General features: G+C 35.0%; 1 protein-coding gene across 2 annotated transcripts in view; it reads left to right on the top strand.

Annotated features, from left to right (window-relative positions):
• Positions 1-8,197: 8,197 nt before the first annotated feature.
• LOC127717861 (uncharacterized) overlaps positions 8,198-21,508 on the top strand; it is a 38,534-nt gene continuing 25,223 nt past the window's right edge. The window contains exons 1-3 of one of the 2 annotated variants that reach the window (XM_052223723.1): positions 8,198-8,712; positions 10,291-10,608; positions 19,635-19,747. In XM_052223723.1, coding sequence (XP_052079683.1) covers positions 8,601-8,712; positions 10,291-10,608; positions 19,635-19,747 — 543 coding nt within the window. In that variant the 5' untranslated portion in view covers positions 8,198-8,600. Of the gene's footprint in view, positions 8,713-10,287; positions 10,609-19,634; positions 19,748-21,508 lie in introns of both variants that reach the window. The other variant, XM_052223722.1, reaches the window with a different exon arrangement.

Raw genomic sequence — 21,508 nt, 5'->3', positions numbered from 1 at the left:
TGTTTGTTACGAAGGAGTTCCACTCTCAAGACTAACAGTATCTGGGACGACAACTCCGACCACAAAGTATTCGATTAAGCAGGGTAAGTTTCGAATGTGGAATAACTGTTCGATCCCATATGTCTAATATCTTATCGACATCTTGCGAAACCACAATACTGTGCAAGAAAAAACATGGTTGAAGAAGAGACAAAAATTAACGATAATCATAACAAAATCTAAAGGTCTTTCTACGGATAAAAGTAGAAAGATCTCATTAATACAATTATTAAGTTCCGTAAGGTAGCTCACCTGTCATGAGTAACGGGGAATTTGAACCATCACTGGAAAATGAAGGATGGTTGGATATGAGCAGAAATTGTGCATTGGAACGGGTCAACCACTGACCGATCAAAGCGGTATGCTATTGGTATCCATACAGATTTCTTATACACATTCATAGTTGTCTGCTAAATTAAAGGACGCTTGGTTTTGTGGTATTCCTACCATTTATACTTTAAGCAAATTTTTAAGTTCTGTATCACTAGCCTGTCAACACTGATGTTGTGAGTTGGAGGTCCTCTCCAGACACGGCGGATCCCTCCAGCAATACAATTGACCGCCTTAAAGGCCAATAGTGATGAAAGTGGCGTTTAACACCAATAAATCAATTCATCAATCTTAAAGCAAATTTATCTATTTTATAGTAACAACTCTGTTGTTGCAAAATCTGAAAGGAGAAAAATCTTTTAAAGCACTTACATGAACATGATGAATCCGACCAATATTCGAATTAAATCACCTGATTGAGATGAAAAACTTAGCTGCTCCTTTCGAACAGAGCTTATTGCTTAAATTTCTATGTTCTTCAAATTTTGACTTCATACAAATAATAAATAATAATATATAATAACGATATTAAGTAATGGACTGCAATATGACCACGATGACATAAACACTAATAAACTTGCTATACAATGTACTTAAGTTGTTCATAAAAGTAAGCCAAATCTTTAAAGGAAAATATCCGATTCAAAATTAAAGAAAATAGAAATTCGAGGCATAACATTTTGAAAACCTTATTTGTTGTATTGCTTTTTAATGAATGAAAATATGATATGGGAAATAGTCGATATAGTTGTCAAAGAAATAAAGATCTTTATCTTGAGAAGAGGAAGTCGGACTTTACGCTACTATTAATCGATAATTATTATAATGTTATACTGTGGAATACAAACAATCTAGCAGTAGTATCATAATAGAAACATTGCTAATAACTCAAACAAAAGTTGATGGATATTATAAAAAAGCCCAACTAAGGTACAGAACATCAATGCAATTTTTGACTTTCTTGTAGATCTTATTTTGCAGATCTTTTACTCTTTTTAAAATGTCTCTCTATCTACCATAGTTTTTCATAAAAATACAAAAAATTGATAAAAATCCTCATTCGGGGAAACAACTTTCTTTCGATCTAATATTTTAATTTGAGCAGAAACTGCAAAAATGGAAAATTTGGTTGTCAAATTTTTCTGAGAAATCCTGACAAAAAGATAAACCTTGACCTGCTGATCATATCAGTTATATGACAGATTACTCTAACTGCTTTCGTTTTTGAGATATAAGCCAAAAACTTTAATTTTGTTTTTACAAAATTGACAATTCAGAGGCAACAACTCCAATACTGGTTGTTTGATTTTTCTGATAATATTGCAGGAGATAGACCATGACCCGTTGATCATTTTTATAATTTCCGATTTGCTCTAGCTGCTTTAGTATCTAAGTTATAAGCCATCATTTGTATTTCACCCCTAGGTTCTTTTTTTAGCAACAGCGGCCATGTGTGTTGATGGATCAAATCCCCGGAATTAGATACCATAAAAACATTCAGGTTAAAATTTGGTAACATTTGGGCTTATAATTTCAGAGAAAAAGATTTAAAAAATGTTTTCGATGGACGAAAAGTAATGACAACAGCTTAAGTGGCGTTTTAGGCCTGGTGAGCTAGATAGAATTGCTTAGTATGTAGACACACCAATCTTGCTTTTTAGAGAGGGATAAATCGTACGTACGCATACAACAGCGCCTGCGTATGGAGTATAAACTTTCTTCCTGTTGATATAACATTCCAGAGCTTGCATTTCTATAAAGATTTCATTGATAGAGGGTTGCTGCTTACAAGGAAGCTATTAAACCAAGAGTTCCAAGTGGTGAAGTTATCTCATTGAACAATGTACGGTCTTCATCACGAATTTGTTGACCATTATGGAATACCTGTTTCGCAAATAACGATAGATATGTTCCAATTGTTGGAACCATAATGCCGTCCTTTTTTATCGAGTGTGACCTACCGAATTAGACTTATATCAACACGACGGGTAACATAATGAGTAAGATCTGCCTAACATTCCGGAGCACCTGAAGTCACTACCGATTTTTGGTCTGGTTTGTGTTACCAAGTGTTTAGTTTTCTCTGTTGTGTTTCGTAGATTGGTGTTTGTTTTTTTGGTCGTTTGTAGTAGTTTTTTTGTCATGGCATTGTCAATTTTACTATCCGTTTGATATCTTCCGCTTCACATTTGCACCATGTCATTACTTGATATCTTGCGTTTCCATCGGATATTTGTATCTGCCTAATAAAGATGTTATTTGGGTTTTAATTAATGATTGTTTGTTTATCATATATAAAATCATAAATACACTAAAATATAAAACTTCGCATAATTGTTCATACATGTATGATACGCAGACACAATATCATACAGATCTAGAAAATTTGATCAGTTAACATTTATAACTTAACAAATGTCAAAAAGGTTAAACTTTAATGAAATATTATTTACTGGTCATGGTATCGTCAATATATTTGCTGACTCTAATATATTGATCTATCACGCTCTGCGATTCCTTTGCTTGACGGTAACGCCTTAGACATGTTATATATAAAACGTAAATACTTATTATATTGACAACATTATATTTCAAGTAAAGTTATACCCATTTTGTGCGTGAAAATCTCCATAACTGATTCCAATTACTTCAACTTTTTAAATTGAAGTATTCTTTTTTTTATAATTGCTCTACTGATACTCTTGGTATTCTAAAATGAAGGATTCGTCCATGCAGATAACGATATAAATAAAGAATGGCAACAGAAATTCATATAAACAATAATATCAATACTTGTACTTGTACTCAAATAGAACTTGTACTTGTACTTGTACTCAAATATAAAACAGACAATGGATCATAAAACATAGAACAAATAAAAGTGAATAAACTCAACTAGATCCATTCATTGATTTCTTATGCAAAAATATACCATTTGTCCGACCCATTCATAACCAGTGACGCTACATTTGAAGTTTCACAATAGTGCACTTATTCATGGTTTCTGAATGTAGATGTTGACAAACTGTTACAGTGCATATCCGTAACTTGTCCTAATGTCTTTTACGAACCAAACTGTCTCGGATAACTGTTTTCGTTCTTTCGTTCATTTATAATTTTACTTTAAATCCTTGTCATGTTACTATGCAAAGTACGATTTTGAATTACACATTTTTTCCATTCTTGTATCCTTTTAAATATTTACGTAAACTATATTTTTAAATGATGTTTGCAGCAATAAGTAGCTTGCTCCATAGTTTAGGTGTCAAACCTCAAAATGTGTTGGATTTTTGTCACATAAAATACGATTTAAATTTCACACCACACTGAGACTCTATTTAAGCTCTGAATAAGGATGACACAAACATTTAATAAATTTATTTATAAATGCATATTGTCTTTATTCAAATGTAAATTTATCTTTAAGGTGTTATGATCATGATGATATTCCTTTATTTTCAAAAATGCAATCTCTTTGATAAAACTGCTTTTGTTGGGACCTTTAATGAGGGTATGGATGGGTAGTTCTTCTTTTCTGTATTCCTTAATTTTTTAGACCATGTTTCTCTATTCTTTATGAATTTTGCCTGTTATTTTTTATTCTTACATATGTGAGCACCCCATTATTATGCTCTATTTTTTTCCCTATATTTTCTATATTTCATGATGTTTGTCCTTAGTTTTCACATTTTGCCCATTATTCTCTATTCTGTATATCCCATCCACACCTTCTTTATTGATTAATTATTTCCTTGTGCTACCGTTGGTATTTAAAAATCTATAATCTTTGATAACAAAGCCTGATTTTATTTGTTTTAACTTCACAAAGAGTCATCAACAAAAGATACGTATGATGAAATCTCAACAATTCAGGCATTTGATAAATCTTGTTCAATCAAGAATACAAATATAACGGTTTAAAGTTTGTTAATCCATCGGGGGATTATTTATCGTTGCAGGTTCTCTCTCATACCTTGTTTTGTTTGAAGAACCTTGATTCACATATGCATATGGGTATGTATCCAGTTTTGTTAACTTGATGTTTCACATATATTTTGAAAAACGTTACACAATTATCAAGTTTTGATATGATAGGGTTTGATTTCACATTTATTTAGAAAAATAATTTAAAACAGTACCTCGTATTGCAGTATCTATTGTTTCTTATAGTATTATAGTATATTATATTTTACTTAAAATGTTGGATTGTTTGCTTTAGGGGGAATTTCGTAATTACGTAAGTCTTGGACCATGTCTGACCACGAACGACAAAATATACTGAATCGGAAACGATTCAGTGACTTTGCCAAAAGTAACAATTTAAGTCTCCCCGAGTCCAACGTATGCTTTTTTTGTACTTAAGTGTCCAGATTATATCAACCTTTTCATAGATAAATAAGATTAATATACCTTTGAATCGCGTTTCATTAATAAATAATTTTAGTATTTGTTTTATTTCAGAGGCCAAATAATGGATCTTATGATACCTCCACATTTAGATTGGACATGCAACAGTTCGTAGACTTGTCGAAACTTGATTGTATTGTAGTAACTATGGTTTGTTTATGTAATATATTTTGGCAAACTATATTTTTTTCTTTGTTTTTAAAGGATTATAACACTTGTAAATTTTGTGAGCATGAAGCTTAATTACCTTAGCTGGCAATACTCGAACCCAAGCTCAGCACGTATAAATACTTGGATATGTAATGAACTCCAATTCAAAAAGTATCTGAAAAGAATAGGAAAATCTGCATCAATGAATTTTTCCAGAGGGAGTTACAACCTTGGTAAATGGAATGTTTGAAGGTAAGTAGGTCGAGGTAGCCTTTCCGACCACACATCAAAGATGAAATTGATCCAAATATAGTATCTAGATATGAGGGTCATTTAAGACCATCATAAACTAAAAATAACTTTAAAATTCAAACAAATACGGGCTAACATGCATCATGCAAATAATTCCATATAAAATAGTAGACAAAGAACATATATACTGGATGACATATCGCCCAAGATGTGTCATTCGGATGATGTCAAAGACAACAACTCCGAAGAAATAGTCGTATGTATCACCCTTGTAAAAGATTTCATCTTAACAACCTTTGTTCAGCATGTTCAGTCTTCCGATTCCTTGTTGTATATCAATCTTTGGTCAATTTGTTTATATACGGTCCTGTACTGTACAACTTTCAAATATATCAGATTTCAATGACAGCTTGTAACATCGTTATATCTTAATCTTATCATAAAAACTGTTTCTACTATTGTGAACGGTATTGAATGTGTTCTTTGTGGACTACTATATGTCAGCGAAACAATACAAATACTCAACAAAAAATGAACAATAACCGGTCTTACCTAAATGATCCTGGTCACAATACCTTACTCATAAACATTCTAGCACAGGAATAGATTACATTAGCTGTATTTGGGATATTCAATGCTCTGCAGGTCCGTACTTTATTCGGACTTTTTACCTTTTTTTTTTATTTTGTGGACGAAACGCGCGTCTGGCGTACACATTTTTTTTTATCCTGGTATCAATTGTGAGTTTATTTAACCAACCTCACCTTCCATTGTTTCTATGAAAGCCAGAATAATAGAGAAAATCTATAATTCAACAAATGACCATATATGAGTTTTTTACATTGCAAAGACAAAATTGATTGTGTAGGTGTTTTGTCTGGTCCAAGGTGTGGTGATATCAACAACTTTGAATTATTTAAGACCTTGTCCGACGCAAGATAGTGACCGTTATCCAAAATCAAGTTCAAACCGTGTGAATCGTTTTCAACCACAAGAAGGATTTAAAGACCTACCGCCATGGATGTAAAATCTAACTTCCCGATTGCTCTTTACTCTTGTGCATCGTTCCCATAACAATTCATATATTCTGCGTGTCATTTTATAACTGGAGATTTTTGCATCTTAAACTATGGACATTTTAGAGACTCAACGGCTCGAAATATTCCTAGCCTATCAAATGAAGGAAGAACGGCAGGTTATTGATTGGTGAAGTTAAGGACTATGCCCAAAAAATGAGAAAAGCGCGAGCTAGAAGAAACAGAACTTGACACTTTTCTAAATTAATTCAAAACTACGATGAACTACGAGCACTTGCATTCTTAATCCTTTCAGGAAGCCAAAAGTTGTAGATGCTTTTCTTCTCTCTTCGCGACAAATATGTTGTTGTTCCGGCAGACTAAGCCTAAAACAATCCTATTTTATTTGAAAAAAATAGAAATGTTTCCGATGTTTTACTAAAGAATTTGGAATTAACAGTTACCCTTAAATAGTTCATTAAAAAGAGGATTCTAGAAAATCACAAATCCGTCCTTCTTATTTTGGTATTCATTAAAACGTACAATAAAAATATCCGTCTTTATTCATGTTACACTTACCTGATCTTTACAAAATCTGTATTAAGAACAGTGTATAACCTGGACGTCATGACGTTCCACTAAAAATGTTTCCAAAGTGTTTAACCCATTCATTCTACATTGAGTAAAAGTATAGCTTTGGAAACATTTGATGAGGGATATACATCCAGCGGTTCCAGTCTGATGTGGATACTTAAAAAATCAAAAGATCTTCAGAATCTCCAAATCATCAATCACAATCTTGAGAATTGAACAGTAATATCAAAACTTTAGATTTTTCTAGGCCTCACACTGTTCTCCATGCTCAATTGAAAAATTGACTACATCGTCTCCAGGTAAAAGTAAAAAATCGTAGAAAACTTCTAATTTGTAAAAATAAACAATGTATTTCCAACAATAAGTAAACCGAAGATGGTATCATCAAAATGCTGGACATTTTGATTGACAACCGATTTGTTGAGTTTCTACGAATAATTTCAACAGACAGCTGGCATGACAGCGGGTACTTATAGTTGATGGTTGAAATACCAAATTTATAGATTGAATGTCAATGAATTTGTATTGTTTTTAAAGATTGTTTTTTTTTATTTGTAGAAATTAATTATTAAATAAATTTGCAATGCAGATTCCTAAACAGGTTTGTTTGTAACCGTCAAACTTATGTAGTGTCGATTTCAGTCGCTATTCCTCATACCTCTGTTGCAGTATTTTTTTTGTTTGAGAAGCACATTCCTGTTGCTAAAGTCCTTATTTTGTGAACACGCAAGAGCGTGTCGTGTTAATTACGAGCACGAACTTCTACACTCCAAATTTGGCATCTGTATTGAAATGGCATAGCTCATAGCTATGATCAGTGCAGGGAGACACGGTCTTTTGCAATGTACATACTGCACATAATAAATAGAATATCACCACATATAACAAACAGAATTTTAAGTTTTGCTTTAATAAATAAATAGGCAAACTGGTGTAAGTCCCGAAAAAAATTAAAACAAACGTAATGATTGAAAAACGGCATATAATTTTAAAATGTATTAATTATCGAATTACATAAGAAAGTGGGGGAAAACGACATTTTGTCGACTTGCTGTTGAAGTTGCATGTATGTGACGTTTTTTTTAATTTTTTTTGTAAAATTAGTGGTCTGTATATTGGTAGCTGCATTGTGTATAATTTGGTGAGCACGTAACACGGGTTCAATCCTACCACATCTTGTGCTCATACAAAATAGGGTTGTACAAAATTTTTTCTCTCTCGTTTATCTTATTAAGCATTTCTGCTTTTTTCAAAGGTGTTTTGTGGCTTAAAGTTGATTAGGTCTGCTTTGCAGAATTTTTTGGGCGACTCATCTATTCTTTATACATTTTAAGTTATCTTGCTTTTTAATACCCTTTTCTATTAAAATTCCAAAAGGTCGAATCCTATTACAACAATACATTTTTGTGAATTTAATTTTAAAAACGTTTCTATGATATTTAGATATCTTCATCACCGCTATACGTTTTTAACAATGAAATATTACGTTGATCGACAGATGCTAGCTCAATGCAAACATATGCGTGTAAATGATTGATGATTGATTGATTGATTGATAAACATCGAGTGCATTTTTAACAATGTTTAACACAAAACATATAAAATCTAATCAATTGGGTAGGATTTGCAAACTTGATCGACCAGGATGAAAGGCTAGATATTTGGCTGTCACCAGAGAAAAAGGCATGCGATTGGTAGGGACTACGAATTTGCATTAAAATGGTCAATCAATATGTGCTTAAATTCAAAATATAAATGTTGTACCAGAATATTCAATATTAACGTTGCATGCATGTGCCAATTTAAAGACAAATGTTTATTAAGGATTGTCTTTTTCAGCTGTTGCTTTTTCATAGAATGCATTTTATTCACGTGACCATGTTATATATTTTCATGATTAGCATTTCACCTTCTTCGGTAGCAGGTAAGTTTATTGATATCAGGAACAGTAAACTGCAAATCAACACACGAACGCTTACATCATTCTTACTAGTAATTTGTTGTTTAAACTAAAATCATTTCTGTAGAACAATGGGGTAGGGCTACGTAAACATGTTTGTGGGCGCCAACCCTCTCTTTAAGTGGGTACAGTGGCATAACAGCTCAGCATACGGCAACCATAAAAATCAGTTTAAACATAGCCAGAAATTAGTAGTACTTTTGCTAATTAATATTCATAATATGTAAATGAGAATTGTACCACGTGATAATAGTTTGAACTGGACTGGCTTGATATCATTAAAATCTTTAAAACACGGATATTATAAGTTGCCCGTCACAGAGTCCTTGTTTATAATCACTCTGATATTTCCGTAAAGTTGTCAGGCGGTCAAAATCAAAACAATGAACGCGAATTTAGTGAATTTTTCGTGTTTTCGTGAGTTTATTCTTCTTGAAATAGGGGCATTTTAACTTTACGTGGGAACCTAGAGTTCAACGACTACACATACAAGGTTTGGACTTGCTTATTCTTTGGACATTCAAGTTTCAAGTTTCATCCCCGCAACCTGTTTTTGTAATGACCTTGTTAGCCAATTTTCAACACGAAGTTTGCAAATTTGACGTTTCAGCCATTTTAGCCTGTATTTTATACTGCAATGTTAAAAGCCTCTCGCTTCGATTTTTAAAATAGTTAGGAACCTTGATTTTTGCAACGACAGTCATTATGTTTCGTTTAAATGGTGTTTATTGTTGTGTATATTTATTTTCTGTCCCCGCAACCTGTCTATCACTTAAATTAAAGTTAAAACAGACATTTGTTTTCAAAATTCCCTATCATTTCAATATAATTTCCGTGACCCGTATCCGATTTCTTTAGTATAATATTCAAATAAGCAAAGTGGCGTTGATTACTGGATATGAATGCCTTGGCTCATCAAATCGACATAATACCCCATTTACAGTATCTTCTGCCTTTTATATTGTCTTTTTTCAATTTGAAAGACGGTATGAAAATAAAAATATTAAGATTAAGGTTAGCAATTGTATGAATCAGATGAGAATATAAAAAATCAAAACATCTAATTACTTTCATCTCGTACAAAAGCTTAAATTTGTTTAGCGTATTAACCTTTTTACAATAATTGTCCCTTTAAAAAAAGCATTTACGTCTCGTTGACACATTTCCCTATCATTTGTCTTCAGCCATTTCGAGGTAAATATGTGGTTTTACTTATTTTTGACATAATTATACATGTGAAAAACAAGCGGCGTTTTGCGCGGTCAATATACTTTTATTCAAAATCCAATTTATATAGAAAACCTTACTAGAAATCTATCGATATGGAACAATACAGATTAATTATATCACAAATGAAAAGGTTGTATCCAAGTTATTGTGCCATAATTCAGACACCCTTTAAATAGCTTAAATACTAAAAAAAAATAGGTTATTGTTTATGACATTTTTTGGGGACATTTTTCTGTAACGAAGATTAAGATGTCATGTGTTTTTTTTTTTTTTTGTCATTGGTTTATCTAGTTTAGATCTTTCCTTTAGTAGGAAATATCAAATGGACTTTAAAGGAAAAGCCAGCATTATTTGGGGCCAATATTCATTTAGTTTGCCATCTGCCGAATAAGACATTATGCTGTGACGATGATAGAAAATGGAATGTTGGTTACCAGTACAATCTTGTAATCATAAATGGTTTCTCATACAATGAAACCAAATATGAAGAAGACTTAAACGTGAAAGAAAGAGTTTCGGTTTTGACAGTATTTTCCCTAAGTGAAAAGGACGTAAATATACCATATGAATGTGTGTACGGATTCCAAAAGTACAGATCTACACTGGAACTCACGGAAGATGTATTTGAATGTATGTAATTAAGTTATTTCGATGCTTTCACTGTACTTTATTTCTACCATAACCACAGAAGGGCGACAATAAAAAAAAATTAAATCGATATTATAATAGCTTTTGGGAGAAGTAAAATTTTTATAAATCTATAAATTTTTCCATCGATCATATATAAATTTCGCATGTGACTACAAGACATAATTACACCTTATATAAGAATGCCGGATTTTAATTGGTTGGTAGCCAGTGTATTTTTCGCATATTCTAACCTTTTTTCCTCATTTCAGACGAATTTGCTTGTTTTTCACCACTGCCGGTAAATATGCCTCAAATTGGAAAAGACGTCTATACAAATGAACGATTTAACCCTCTTGCTGCCGGAGGGACACATGTGTCCACATCGATTGTGCCGGAGGGACACATATGTCTAGGTTTTAATTTATGCAAACTTCTCCTCATTGCTGTATCTTTTTCAAATAAAAGACCAACGATTAAACAGTGTTTTATTTTTTTTCAATAGGTCCCAAATGTAACGGTCATGTTGGCGTGACGTCATATATCGAATTACGTCATTGTTGGACATCTGACGTCACAGACGTCGAGCTGTCGTATTTTCTGGCACACAAAATGCAACCTTGTAAAACAACTGGCAGCACAGTTGGAAAGCAAGTCTTTAGAAACGTCCGTTGTCGTCAAGCTCTATCAGCAACAATAGCAGGGGGAATTAATTAGGTGGCGCTACAGTCGTCGGTGACGTCAAAAAGTCCGCCAAATCAATCAGCTAAAAAATCGACGTTTAAACTATTTTTTCAACTTGTCATGCTTTTATCATAATTGATTTTTAAAGTTTGTAGGTTTTGTGAGCAATATAGTTTCAATACGACATAGAAACATTGTCCCAAATAACTTTTATTTGCTATTTCTTTATCCTGTCCGTTCTAAAAACTATCAGCCATCTTTTTTGTTCGCCTAAAACATCGAATGTAAATAACTTGACGTTTGCGTATCCAAACACGGAAAAGAACGATAAAAATCTTAAATAAAACCGGGTAACCTATTTCGAATTTCTACACAATTATGAAGCCATCATTTTTTACTGTAATACATCAATTTTAGTGACCACCAGTCATGTCAATTTGTAGCTGGTTTTGGCTGCGTTTCTTGTTTTAAACAGTGAATGTTCAACTTCTTTTCATTGTACCTGTTTCCAAAGTACTCTAAGATACTGATTTTATTAGATATATAAATGAAATTGTGATTAAAAATTGTTGTTTTTCACAATTCCATACGATACTTCCATTTCAAAGTAACTAAAACCCTTCTTGATCCCCTACACAAATTGACGGTGACATTGTTTTCTTTTTCAACACACGTCATATAACTGTTTGATCCTGAGTATATCTAAAGACCGATATATATACCTTGGATGGTCGTTCCTGCAGTCAGGAACGGCCGATTGCTCTTCTAGTGTGAATAGTCGTCTGTAATAGCCATTGTTTCAACCGGAAGAGAGGGATTTCTGGGTAGTTCTTCGGACATCTCTAGATGGTCTGTCTGATGACCACAAACTAACCCTACGAATACTACACTCCCCCCAGTTTTATTAATAAGGCCCCCTCTACTGAGGTGGGCCCTGTGAATTTCGCCAAAAATTAACAAAATACGGAAATCATACCAAATTTAGAGAAAATATGCATCAATTTATAACAAACAGTATACACCCTATCCCCCTAACAATTTTTAAAAAGTATTCAACCTATCCCCCAACCAGACCCTTTGTATCCATGGGTCTACTGATACACTAAAATTTAGTACAATGGGTTCCCATCAAATCGGGAACCCAGACAACTGTAAATTGTTCTTCTCTGGATCGTATCCCACCTCTTCGCTGTCTTTATACAAACTAAGTCCGGGCCACTTAGTGGCTGCATGTCCTCTGTAAAGTTGGACCCAGTAGGTTGTGCTAATCCATTCTCCATCGTGAAGAGTTTGATCTCATTTTTCCTCACTTGCACTGTATTTATACCTTTGTTAAGGTAGGGAATTCCAGGGTCCCACTGTCTTCTGTTGGGACCTGATCTAACTGTGACATTGCTCACACAAAAGACTGGTGTCCCACTGTCTACCTGTGGCGGCTGCAGATTAAAATAACTAGTGCCCACATTATCTGCTTTAAAAAGTGACCACAAACTCAACCTTGGGTTTTCTGGATTAACGGATGCCGATAATAAGTCCTTGTCACATAAAGATTCTATACTAATGACTGTTCCTTTGTTGATTGGACTGTTGTTTTCAGTTGTGGCCTTTTTGTTAATTGCGTGGAGGACCCTGTAGATTTTCTGTCAATTTCTCCAGTTGAGGAAGGGTCCACAAAAGTGATGGATGTGCGACCTTTTTCAGTATTGTCAGTCATTCCGCCGTCAACTAAAGGAGTAGGACATGTCGAACCCTGGTATTGCGGGCAAACTGTGACTATCTTCTCATCACTGGCTCTTTCTATCAAAGTGGTATCTGCCTCACCATCTGAGGTGGAGTCCCAACTTTCTTGGGTCTCCTCATCATTTGCGAAAGTTGTCTCTGTTGTGGCAGCACATGTGTTTGCAAGACATTTTAATAAGTAGCAGTCCAATCTGCCTGAAGGAGCTGCCTCCCTGTCAGAATTGGAGCACTGCTCTGACTCAATCTCTGCTCTAACCTTCACCGACACACTGGGTTCTCTGTTCCCCTCTCTGTCCCTGGCACCTTCCCCTGGGCCCACTATAGCTACCTCCGCTACTCTGCCTTGGGGTACAGACTCAACTACTGAGAGGCCTAACTTCATTTGCGGGGACACACTCCAGCCTCCTGAGTAGTCCCGTTTAAGTTTAATGGTCCTGTTTAAGTTCTGCTTAACTGATTTATGAAGGTAACAGTTTTATCCCTCCCCTGTAAATCCAGACAGTCTCTCCTAACATGTCCAGGCTTTAAACAGTGGTAGCACACTCCCTCCAATAGAGGCCCTCTATCAGTGGAGGGACTCCCTGAGACGGACTTACCTTCAAAGTTTGGGCATTCCATTTTGAAATGACCCCTCTCCCCACAGTGGTGGCAACTTTCTGTCCCTGTCTGTCTGCCAGGTGAGCAGCTTCCTGCAATGGGGCTTGTGAGGAGTTGCTTGAATTGGTCCATCATGTCGTCTAATTTTTCATGGACTTGACCAAGTTTGTTTTCAAACTTCTTATCAGACTTTTCTAACGCCACTTTCCATGTACTGACTGGGGCCCTCTCAAGGGCCATGGTAGCCCTTACATGGGGCCCCTGATACTCATGGAAGGCCTCAGGGTGGTCTTCATACTGCCCATCAGTTACCTGCCTAACCTCACGCCGATTTGGCTTGCCATATATTGCCTGGGTGTTATGTTGGAATAGCCGTATTTTATCTATGGCCTCCTCAATACTTTGGGGCTGAAGGTTAGAGACTTGCACCCCCAACTGTTTGTTTTCAATACCCTGGCACAGCCGTGTTTTGGCTTGCTCGTACATGTAATCGTCAGGAAGGTTTCTAAATGCCCTGGTCGCTAAGGACAACACCCGATCAGCCCAGTCCTCAACAGACTCCTCAGGGGCTTGCCGGGCATTGTTAAACTGGACCCGGGCAGTCTCGGGGAGCGCCTTGAAACCAAAACGCTTGTGTAGCTTCTCCACAAGCTCCCTATAACTGACCTTCTGGTCTCTTTCTGTTATGAGGGCATAATACTCACTGGCTTTTCCCTCAAGACACCAGCAAAGTTGGTCCTTGCATTCTTGTGGACCCCATTCACAAACCTCCGCATACCTTGCAAATTTTGTGAAAAAGGCCTGCCAGTTGCCCTTCTCGTCATACTTAATATTTTTTGGGGCATTGGTAACTTTAGAGATGCCACCTGAAGTTCCTTGTGCCCCACCTCTGCTGTCGGGTCCCCTTGTGTTTTCCCTAGGCTTATCCTCAATATATGGTACTTGGTAGGCCTGTTGCCCATAACTCCCGCCTGCGGTGACCCCTTGTGGGGGCACCGGCGTATACCCTTGATTATACTGGTTCTGGGGTTGCCTATCCCCATAGGCACGGGATGGGGTCTGCCTTGTGTCCTCACCCCCATTGTCTTGCCTCTCTCCATAGATATATGATGGGGCCTGCCTTGTGTCTTCGCCCCTATAGTCTTGCCACTTGCCATACCTACTGCAGGGTGTCTCATACTGTACCCCACCAGTGTGAGCTGGTTGGTTACAGGGTGCTGACCCCTGACCTGCATAGTTGCTTATGTGACCCATGGGGTATGAAGGTATTTCCCCAAAGGTCGGTTTATTATTGTCCCACTCACTGTCTTTACCTGGCCAATACGGCTTGTTCCTAATAATACCTCTGTGGTGAGGGGATAACCCTTTTTTGGGTCACCAATATGGTGACTCCACTCTTTTTTCTGCAACTGTTCCGTGAAGCCCCCGTCCAAATTCCCTGTGGGTTCGGGTCTAGCTTTAGCATCCCCGGGATATGGACTATATTCAAGGAAGGCAGAGTCCATCTGGCTGGGCCCTTCCGAGGGCCCGGGACTTTGCCCCTGGTGCCATGCTTCTTGCCTAAATGCAGATTTGCCTTGTACTTGGGATGGTGTTCCCTGTGGGGCAATGTGTCCCCAGTCTATGAGAGTGTTTTCCCTGTCTAACATCTCACCATGCCTGTCTTGGGGCTGAGGTGGTGGCCCAATATTTTGGCCACCTCCATTTGGGCTGAAGTCCAGCCTGGATAAGAGGCCCCTTGTTACTCGTAGGTGGGAGATTGTGGCCAAGTCTTACTCGGTCACAAAGCCCCTGCTCTCCCTAATGTCCATTATTTGCTCCCCAGTTTTTATGCCTATACTTGGGAGCTGGAGTAACTCTTGGAAGCTACAAGTGTTTAGGTTCACAACCGACATTTGTAACTGTAAATCACTGAACAATAATTTATAACAAAGTTTATTAATTTAAAGAATAAACAACAACAAACAACACACTTAGAATACCACAAGTTATTTATTTAAATACACAAAAACTTCTGGTTCGGGTAACCCGTTCTTCTGGTCTGCGGTTAACAGAAGTAAACAAAACAATAACACAACGACTGGTAACCCGTCCTTCTGGTCTGCGGTTAACAGAAGTAAACAAAACAATAACACAACGACTGGTAACCCGTCCTTCTGGTCTGCGGTTAACAGAAGTAAACAAAACAATAACAAGTCGACTGGTAACCCGTCCTTCTGGTCTGCAGTTACCTGAAAAACAAAACAATAACAAGACGACTGGTAACCCGTCCTTCTGGTCTGCGGTTACCGGTGACTGGTACCCAGCTGTCCCTTCAGGGTCAGCAAGGCAACCTGTCGTCTACTTGAACAATCCGTTCTCCTAAACTACCGTGAAGTATTCCTCCAAAATACTCCACGAGTGCCTGAAATGATTTATTCCCTCGCTGGAATAAACCAAATCACCTTTTCCCCTCCTGCCTTACTATTTTTGCCGTCCACAACCGGCACGGCAAAAACCTTAAAAAAAAACCTAAAAGCTCTGACACTGCCCGCTAATTGCTCGCAGCGCCATTGTTGTGATCCCGAGTATATCTAAAGACCGATATATACCTTGGATGGTCGTTCCTGCAGTCAGGAACGGCCGATTGCTCTTCTAGTGTGAATAGTCGTCTGTAATAGCCATTATTTCAACCGGAAGAGAGAGATTTCTGGGTAGTTCTTCGGACATCTCTAGATGGTCTGTCTGATGACCTAAAACTAACCCTACGAATACTACATAACGTTAACAAAATATGTGTCAGGGTCATGTGCATAGTGAAAATTTACACATTGGAAAAGTGAAACAAAGATCATTTTTATTGCGTTTAAAACTGTACGTCTTAGAAAATTTCATTCATTCATACTGGATACAAATCTGACAAATTAATGATGGCCTATGGATGGACAAAAGCACAAAAAATAGCAATGGAAAATGCCACGTAAAGAAAATTTCTGGAGGAAAAAACTTATGAAAAAGGAAATGAAGGTCAGTTAATTATATCTATAACTTAAAAACCTTGCTTATTTGATTATCTCTTTACTAAATACGCTACAGTAATAAGTGCAAAAACTAGCTTATCAAGTCAAAGAAGAAAAATTCATAGAGATGTTTTCTCACAAAATTGAATTTATTCAAATGGCAAATTCTTGATAAATTTAATAATCCATTAATCATTGAGTAAAAAGCACAAGATTTGTCCCACCAACTTTCATTTCTGATATAAATATCCAATCATTAAGGTAAAATATACAATACTTTGTTTATAAATATGTATATCAGCTGATACAGCAACCTGAAGAATAGAAGCCCCATTTTTTTTTTTTTTTTTCAAAAAAAGTTTATTTTCATAATCTATACTATGAAATACCCTGAGAAATTTGGCAAGGTCTACTAGCTGTGCTAGCTAATTTAATAATTGAATTTTACAGTAAAGATGATTTTAAAATTCAAAAGTATGTCACTTATAATTATAAGTATCATTTTTTACAGAATTTTACAGAAATACAAAGTAATTTTCATCAGCCAGAGCTAATTTATATCAATTCAGCTAGGTTTCTAGGTGACATTTCTTATTTTTTTCCAATTTTTTGTCTTTTAATTTTTACTTCTAATCCTTCTCTGAAAAATAGAGCAGTATCTCTTCTTAATATTATAATAACATAGTTGTAAATCGAATTTCATTTATTTTCTTCTTGCTTTTTGTAAAATAAACTCATTTTTATTCATTTTGCTGGGTTTTTATTTTTGACTGGTGATATCAAGGGGAGATAACCACTTGCACAAATCGGCAAAAATACCACCGCTTCGTGTTGAAAATAACTTGACGTTTGCGTATCCAAAGATCTATTGCCTAGATATTCATATCGAGTGTTTGTTTTAATGAGATGCTTTATCAAATTTAAATTCAGCCCATCATTTTTAGTTTCCTCGAAATATTTTGATTTTTCGATCAGGAGACCAGACAATTTGCACACAAACTTCAAGTTTGAAGATAAAAAAAAGAATGAAGGACTTTGAGTTGATGTGAAAGTTTTGACGCGTTAAAACTATTTATATTCAAGATTATTTTGATCAATAAGTTTTTATCATGACAGTGGTATTTTAGTGAGTAAAAATGAGGTTTGTCTCATCCGTAGTTTACTAAATTTTCACGGTCACGTGACTCTATTGTTGCTGATAGACTTGGGGTCAAAAATTACTTGCTTTCCAACTGAGCAAGAGGGTTAATGAGATGGAATGACAATGACGTTTACACATAGATACCATGAAGTTACATAAAGACAGTGCTAACGCGTATAAGTACATGTATAATTCCCGCTGTACTATGATAGTCTCTACTCTACTTATCCTCAAAATTTTGCATAAACATGTTTATGGAATACAGTTACTAGTATAAAAAAAATTCCCTTCACCTGTACAGAGATTTTCAATTAAAATCTATTCGGTGTAATTAAACAGATATATCATGTTATGGAGGGGTATTTGCGAAAAATACCAGTCTTGGGAAATTTCACAGTCCCTTGACTGGTATTTTTTGCAAATACCCCTCCATAACATGATATATCTGTTCATTAATAGTGTATTCTTTCTGTTTGGTGCTATCATTTAGTGCACATGTATATTAAGGGAAATATATAGTATGGCATACATATCACTATGTATATTTGCGCATTATACATGTATATCTATATAATATGTACCTTTTACGTCAAAGTTGCATACGAATTTGTTAAGCATAGATAAATGTGCAATCTGTATGGACCTCAATTCAACCTTAACAAATATCAATGATGACTTGTGATAGCTTGTATACGTTTGGTTGTCACATACAACAAACACACTGATTGTGGAATTAAAGCTACTATAACCTTTGAATTTTCAGACATTAGCGGGTACAGATTTAAAAGGTTACTAATTATTAACGCACCATTGACCTTGAAAAAAAACTGTTTTAATTAACACAGAGGTGAACTTCTGATTAAGTATCCGTATCCTTAGTAGGAGGTACGCATACTTTTATTTAGAGTTTAACCTAAATAAACCAAAACATACCAGATTTTTACTTATAATGATATGCATATCAAATTTTATATATACACACACATAGTATCGATTTTGAAATGCACATCCTTTTGAATTCTTTACTTGGTTACAAGACGTTATTCCAGTTTTGAAAATTTTATTTTAATTTTGTCTTTTATGTTTGGCATAGTGCTTGTAAGAATTACACTGATTTTGATACAACATGAATTCAAGAATAATAAAGTCTCTTTTAAGTTGCTGGGTACTTTAAATTACTCTTTGGTTTTATATCTTTAATATTATCAATGGTAAGCATAAATGTATTGGCACATAATGGCATAACAGAAAATAGATAATTGCATCTTTGCTATCGCAAACTTGCCCTCCCTTTTATCATTTTACAACCTTATCTTTAACAAGGATATGGTCTAATGAAGAGGACTTTGATTAGTGTGACTTGTTACTTTTACAGAAATTCATCTGGAATATAAACAAATATAATGTCTAGATTCATTTTTTATCAAAATTGGCATAGTGTCCTTAATGGTTGACCAAGTGATTAAACCAAAGGCGTTTTGTTTTATTCAAGTAGCATTTTCGAGCTTTGTTCGGCAAAGGTTTGCCATATTTTTAACCAGATATAGTCTTGTCACACAAAAAGATTCACAAATCTATCTTTTAATTACTGCTATGAATTTGATCCTTGACCTCGCGACCTCATATCAATTAAATTTGTTTCAGAACCAACATGACCAACGAGCATTGTAAACCTAAATTAGCAGAGGTGTTTATGAATTATGACTCAGTCAATAAACCGATTAGTGGATGTCCAGAGGACCAAGTGGCAATCATTACAATATAAACTGTATTTTTCATTTCTTGTAAATTGAGATGCACAATAGCTTTTATCATATGTTTAAAAATTAGATGACTTTACTGTTTGCTGATCTTTGATAAATTTTCAGTTCTTCCAACCGAAAAACTACCAGTAGTGCCAGAAATAAGAGGATTTAATGTACGCTTCAACATACAATTTGAAAAGGTGTTTCCAGAGCCACTGTGCAGAGCTGCATTAGGAGTAAGTATTTTTATGTGACACTTGTATACATTGTATTTATATATGATAAACCAACACCTGAAGTGGTAATCGTGTGGTTGGGTAATAGTGGGGGGATGCCGAAAGGTATTCACAGTTGTCTCTCACTAGATAAGTAAATAAAACGATAATAAAGACAACAACACCCATCAATTACCGCATGGTAAGAGTTTATTCTAGACGACATGTTTCGCAATCAAGCGTCTTGAAGACGCCACGCTTGATGGCGAAACATGTCGACCAGAATAAACTCTTACCATGCGGTAATTGATGGGTGTTGTTGTCTTAAAATATTATTATCGTTTTATATACATTGTGTTCAATCGTATTCTAAAAAGAAAGGAATATGTGAAATAACTTTTGAATAAAATTATTATAAATGATTTGCCTCTACCAAAATCAGTTACTTTATTGAAATTTGCTTCTTATCAAAAATGGGTAATATTTCTTTTGGCTCCATGCTGTAAGTTATGTATATTCAACTATTTAACATACATGTCATCAACAAATTAAAACATAACTAGATTTGTATTCTTTTCGAAGGTTTTTTTTTGGGATGTATATATATATATACACATCCACGTCTATTTTCTATTTAGAAATTGTTTTATCTATACATAACATCATACATATTATTATAAGGTTAAATCCTAACTATCCTACTGCCTGTCGTTACTTTTATTTTGGCAATGCACAAAGCATGTCTTCTTTGACTGTCCATGGCGTTAAAACACCAAATCCCTGCCTGGGATGTGTTTTAATTGATTTTAGTCTTTAATGCATGATTCGTTATTATTAATTGTTTTTGGCTTTTAACTAGCTTTCAGTAATGCGAATACTCTCAAATCGTACTTTCGTGTTAATTTGACCTGTTGACACAATTTGTAATGCATTTCTGTTATTCAATGTTCATGATGTTTACTTATTTTGTGTTATATCTCGTCTTACTATTTTTAATATGTACCACCTTTGATTAGTATTTAGTATGAAGAAAAAAAATTTCCCTTTTATACTCTGAATAACAAAATAATGTTGTAAACATGTTTCTGTACTCCTAACAACAAAATCATTATATTTTAAAGAGTATGGCCACGAAGTGCCGATATTGGCCATGTGAGGTGACAAAAAATAAAAGAAATATAAGGTGGATCCTTTATAGCTAAAACATATCTACGTATATCGTTATTTGTTATTATAGTATAAAATCATATTTTTGTGACGTCATTAATGTGACGTAATAACCGGATTCAAACCAGAACGCTCAAAATGTCCAAATTCTTAAAGAATTTCACACTTCCTCTGACCAAAGTAATTTTACTCTCATTTTGATTGTTTGACACTTTGACTCAGTTTGCAACAATATTTAGCGTGGTCGAGGACTGTGGCCACATCGAAAATTTAACTTTTGCTAACAAGCAAATCCTGATTCAACGCCAGCATTTCCGAGGTACGATAGATTCTGTGACGAAATAACTGTACCAAGAACTTGTAAATTGCTATAAGTAGAATAAATTCTATAATTCATTATTTTCTTATTTATAACAAACAAAAAAGAAGAAAATGGAATAACAAGTCTTTGTTTTTAGCGAAGCTTCGGTAACCTCCGATCCGGCGTTGTTTTAAAACAATGATAGATACGTTCTCTTAACTGTTTTTATTAGAAAACAAGACAAATTGGTGGAAATCAAAAATTTTGAATTTGCAAATTATTTTAAAGTTCATTTACACGTTATTTTGTAATAA

Source organism: Mytilus californianus, unplaced genomic scaffold (assembly GCF_021869535.1).
Source record: "Mytilus californianus isolate M0D057914Y unplaced genomic scaffold, xbMytCali1.0.p SCAF_10, whole genome shotgun sequence".
Classification (NCBI taxonomy): Eukaryota; Metazoa; Mollusca; class Bivalvia; order Mytilida; family Mytilidae; genus Mytilus; species Mytilus californianus.
The sequence above is the reverse complement of the archived record's forward strand: the minus strand, read 5'-3'. Positions and strand labels throughout refer to the sequence as shown.